The sequence below is a fragment of the Dermacentor variabilis genome, chromosome 2 (assembly GCF_050947875.1).
Source record: "Dermacentor variabilis isolate Ectoservices chromosome 2, ASM5094787v1, whole genome shotgun sequence".
Lineage (NCBI taxonomy): Eukaryota > Metazoa > Arthropoda > Arachnida > Ixodida > Ixodidae > Dermacentor > Dermacentor variabilis.
This window is the reverse complement of record NC_134569.1, coordinates 236,991,743-236,997,105: the sequence shown is the minus strand read 5'-3', so window position 1 is coordinate 236,997,105 and position 5,363 is coordinate 236,991,743. Positions and strand designations below refer to the sequence as shown.

General features: G+C 49.6%; 1 protein-coding gene across 1 annotated transcript; it reads right to left on the bottom strand.

Moving 5' to 3' along the window:
- Window positions 1–3,191: 3,191 nt before the first annotated feature.
- On the bottom strand, window positions 3,192–5,146 carry LOC142573166 (iripin-8-like). The gene has a single exon (XM_075682733.1). The coding sequence runs from the start codon at window positions 5,010–5,012 to the stop codon at window positions 3,813–3,815; it is 1,200 nt and encodes a 399-aa protein (XP_075538848.1). The 5' UTR covers window positions 5,013–5,146; the 3' UTR covers window positions 3,192–3,812.
- Between the last annotated feature and the right edge of the window lie 217 nt (window positions 5,147–5,363).

Genomic DNA, 5,363 nt, shown 5'->3' with positions numbered 1-5,363 from the left:
GGAGAGGAGCTCCCCCAACTGTGAAGCGAGGAGGTCTGACGGCGCCGGCCCGGCGGATGCGTCACCTACTCGTCTCAACGTGCCCGAGCGGCGCCGTCACGTGCGCGTCTATCAAGGCGTTCCTTCTTGCCCTCAACTGCGAGAGTATAAAAGCAGCTGCCCCCGGACGCCAAGAGAGGCTCCGATTTCTTCTGTTGAGTAACGTGCTCTCCCGTCTCTCCACTTCGGTCGACCTGACCGCCCGCTCTTATGCGATAATAGAATAAACAAGTTGTTCTGTTAGCAGTCGACTCATGCTTTGCCAGGACCTTCGGATGCTTCCAGTTGTGCCCCAGGCCGCCAGGCCAACGCTACCCTTGGGGCTTGCGACCCAGCTGCAACAACGGGCGTCAGGGCTGAGATTCCAACAGGACTTACTCGCGAGGAAGCGACACTGTTGTACCGCATCAGAACCAACTCCGCGTAGACCCCGGCTTGGTGTCAAGACTGGACGTTGCGCTTTCCCTCTTTGTGACTTCTGTGGGGATGTCGACGACATTGTACATTTCATTTGGCTATGTCTGCAATTTGATACAGAAAGAAAAGCGATGGTCGACAGCGTGCAATATAGTGGTCTTACGCGCAGTAACGTTGAAGATATAGTTTTCCCCGGAGAGTCAGTGCCAATCAGAAAGAGTGTTCAAAGACTGCTGATTGCCTTCCTGCGAGACACGGGGCTCACAGACACCTGGCGACACACTACGGATCTCAACTCATAGGAGGCTCAGGCGGAACAATTGCCGGCTATGTATGCCAGGCTGATCCCGCCTGCTGCTACATCATCATCACCACCTCCACCACCCGGTGCGTCCTCACTTGTGGTTCTCCCAATTTTCAATGGTGATCTCTGCGTGAGAACACACAAACCGGGGCAGTAAACAGGGTACGTTTTAAACTGTTGTTTAAACTCTCGCTTCACATGCTGGGCTGAAGCAATGCCACTCTCTCACATTACTGCAGAGTCCGGGCGTACCACACACCATAACGACAGAAACAGGAAGATAATTTGACTGGTCCCACTTTCAAGATCTCTCCAGTCTTCAGGGTGTAACGCACATACGAACGACAGCTTATCACCCAAGTTCCAATGGCTTGGTAGAACGCTTCCATCGTCAAATAAAAGTTGCACTACGTGCCCATGACTCCATGAATCCATGGATAGAGCGCCTGCCTTTGTTTCTACTAGGTCTTCGCACAGCTCTGAAAGCAGGTGCACAGTGTTCCTCAGCAGAACACGTTTCCGGCACGACGCTTCGCATACCCGGCGAGTTCGCCTCGGAACCGTCATCTGCTGACCTACTATCCTACGCCGACCGCCTTCGCATTACAATGGTCACCGTTATATGAACACCACCGCCGATCCGTAACGACCGCAGGAATGTTTACATGAGCCGATCTTTACTTCACAGCAGTCATGTATTTATCCGTCACGACGCTACTCGCACTCCTTTACAAGCTCTTACGACGGTCCCTTGAAAGCCCTCAAGCGTGACGCCATGTTTTTCACACTTCTTGTCAACGGACACGAAGAGACAATTCCCATCGACCGCTTAAAGCCAGCTCATCTAGACTATGGCAGTGCCGTCTACACAACTTAAACCGCTCAACGGCAGTGCCTTCATCGCTATGGGGGAGCCATGTAGTGGACAGTACTCATAGAGCCCCGCGGTGGAAGAAGAGACTGGACTAGCGCCATCAGGCATATAAGTTCGACTATGGTATAGCCGCTACACCAACGCAGTCATCTGTTTAATAAATGTCAATTATTTGTGGGCCTTCTGTTCCTACAATATTAAAGGAGTACAAGCGGGCGGTGCGGTGTCTACTGGAAAGATATGGAAGGCTTAGCATCTTTTTCATCAGGCAAACTCTGGCTAGGCGGGAGTAGTTAAAAAGTTGGAAGCGCGTGGAGCAGTTCTGAACTGATCCGTCTGCTAAGTGACTCGTTAGTGTACTAAACAAAAGAGGCATATTCGAGTTTTGGGCGATGAATTGTTCTGTATGGTAGTAGTTTTAGCAGTATGGGTGCGAGAGAAAAATTGCGACGAAGAAAACTAAGCGTGTAGTTGGCAGTGTTAGTAACAAATGGTACCTGTGCATTATTGGATAGATCACTCGATATATGAACACAGACATGCTTATCTATGTTAACATGTGCTAATTGGAAGCCATTAGGCAAATAATTGTATATTGTTACGGGGTAGAAAATATATGTATTTACAATATATACTGCTACGAGGTTGTAGCTCAGTAGTCAGGGTAACACCATCTACCGATCGACGAGACCCTTTAACCTCCTCTATCTCACAACGTCCTTTCGTCGACTGCGGCACAAACTCGTACGTGACAATATATTAGGGCGATTGGTTTTTTCGTGTTCTCATGGCTTTACATTTATTAACAATAAGATTCATGTGCCGCGCTCTACACCATTTACCGATGTTGCTGATATCAAATTTAATATCACGACAGTCGTAATGTTTATCCTTTTCCCTCTATACTTCACCTTATTACCTTAAAGGCTCCCAGGATAGGGGGTATTGCATAAGGGGTGGGCAGCTGATAAAAGAAATTAAATACGCAAGAAAAAGATGTTTAGGTACACGTTTGCTCGTTGTTAAATAGGGTAATTATACAGTTCAAAGACGTGGATGGGCAGGTGATTGCGGCGATGTCGTGTTCACGATACAATCGAGAACTAAACGCTTCGGTTGAGACATTTCGTTAGGAATATTATGAACATATCAAAAAGGAGGGGTCACAGTACGCATCCTTACGGTACACCAGATGTATCAGCACCGTGTCGCGAGTCGTGGACGAGAAGCTGTTGCTCAGGAAGCACTATGTAATTTAATACATTGTTATCGATGTTAACAGACGTTTCAACAAAAGTGCATGTGAAGCAGGGCCAGAAGCTTTAGCAAAAGCGATAAAAATGCTGTGAACCATTGAAGCATGGTGCAGCATATGTAGAAAACGAGTTATTAGTAATTTTTATTAATTACGTTTCACGCAAACATTTTTATGGAAAGCATTTGTGCGCTCTAAAAAAATCATATTAGACTCCAACTGGTTAATGAGTCTGGTATGCAATATGTGCGCAGGGTAATGAAATGGGGTGGTAATTGAAAGAATTGAGAACATCACCGAAGTTATGCTCTGGAACCACGTTGCCAACCTTCCAGTCAACTTCTTTATTCAACATGCAGGCACCCGAAACACCGCTCACATTTACAGAATAAGAAACAGAACGCACGCTGAAAAAAGTTCTGCACTCGCAGACGCTCTTTGTCTACTGGAAGACACGTCTGCGTTCTCTTGACGCAGTGCTGTGATGAGACATAAGTACATACCCGTGTAGTCGTTTATTTTCGGCGAGGAAAAACAAAAGAAAAAATAAAGACGGAGCTAGTGGGTAGCCTATGACTAATCGAATGTTGTTGGTGACCGCACGGAATATTGAAATGCGCTAAGTACCGCAGGTGGTGCGAATATGCTGCGACTGATGTGACAAACAACTTTTTTCCCGTCCTACACCAACGCCATTTCGCAGCTAACCAAAAGGAAAACACAGCCTTGACCCCTTTACGGTTTGTGCAACGCAACTGTTTAGAAACATTATTTGGAGCGGCACATAGGCGTTCAAAAAAAAAAAAAAAACAGAGAAATGAAGCAGGAATTTGACTGTGGGTTCCCGGATACGAACAGACGCTTTTCAGTCCTTTAAAACTATTCCTAAACCAACCAACGCAAAATAAAAAAAATTGCCCGCGTTAAAGGCTGTGGACTTCGCCGATGAAGAGGATGCGGTTGGTGTTCTTGTCCCTGATGTAGTACAGGAAAGGGCGATCAACGGTGAACAAAACAGGCGGAGGTGGGAGATTCAGAGCCGAGGCAGCGACAATGGACAGTCCTGTAACGGCGGCCGCGACGGTTCCTTCCTCGTTAACCTCGACAGCTGCTTTGTGCACGGCGTCGGATATGTGGACGGGCGTACCCTCAGTGATTCCACTGAAGTCAGCTGAGCGATGAAACACGGCGTTCAGCCCGAGCGCCTGCATCGCGGGCACCAAGTTGTAGGTGAGACTCATCTCGAACTTGGGCAGCCGGAGTACGACGTCTTTCCTGTGTAGATTTCTGCCGAGTTCTTCGAGAATGGCGACTGACAGGCCGTCCCTGAGTGCCTGAAGACCAGTAGGGGTGTCCGGGAGCACGACCACCATGCTGAACTTACCACCCTGGTACGGGATTTCCACGGCAGACGCGTGCAAGGCGTCGATACGGGTGTGCGACAAACGTGTGCTGAGGTGCATCGCCGGTTTGCTCACCTCAGTAGTTCCGAGGTTGAAGAAGGGCTTGTTCACGGTGTCGGCGACGTCGAACTTGGTCACCCAGGTACCCTTGAAAAAGACGGCGTTCAGGATGAACAGGATGATGTTCAGCGGCTGACCTTCAGGCAAGATGCCGGAAATCTTTCCCCTGGTCTTGTCGCGCACCCAGGCGTTGACTTCAGCCGCGACCCTGGGGCCTTCGTTGGCGAAGTCGGCTGACCTAAGCTCCGCATCGAAGACTTCGCGCAGCTGCTGCTTGTAGTTGTCGGTTACAGGCAAGCCGTTCTGCGCGAGGACCATGTTAGCCACATCCAGCGTCACATTGGGTGAGGCCGCGAGCTGCAGCAGGTTCTTGTAGGCAGAGAGCACTCTTGCTCGGCCTGTGAGGCCAACCGCAGTGTGACCGAGCACGGATGCCAGCTCGTTCTCCGAGCTTCCCCGGGCACCGGCGTAGGCCATGCCAAAGGCTGCGGCGATGCTAGTCGGCGAGAAGACGACGTTGGCTGAGGGATCCCGAATCGCAAGCTGCTTCAGCAGATTCACGGCTAACTGGTTGTGAGCTTTGGCGAGTAGCGCGTCGTCGTCATGTTCGCAGGTGACTACGACGAGCGTCGCCGCGAGAAAGGCAAACTTCGTGAGCATCGTGCGTATTCTTAAAACGTCTGGCTGCGTGTGACTTCTGGCCTCGGTTACAGTTCTTTATAAAGCGCTCGTGGTGACCTCTATTTTTCCGGAGAGATTTGTTATACTGCCGTGTTGCTGCCACTGTTGTGTCGGGTGAGCTGCACAATCTGCGATTGCACAGCTCACCCGACACACTTTGTACACTTTCGCTTCACGTACACGTGTCAGCAGTCCGCTTTTATCTGCGCTAGTGCCAGACCGGATTCGTTTGCTTGCCCTAGGAAATACAGGTTTGCAAGACGTTGGTTTCTGACAGCAAGAGAAGTACGAAAATTGCTGCCTTGAGACAAAGTTGTCGACTTGGGTTAC

What these genes read in the sequence shown, in the direction of transcription:
- LOC142573166 (XM_075682733.1), bottom strand. Translation starts at nt 5,012, where the DNA reads ATGCTCACGAAGTTTGCCTTTCTCGCGGCGACGCTCGTCGTAGTCACC.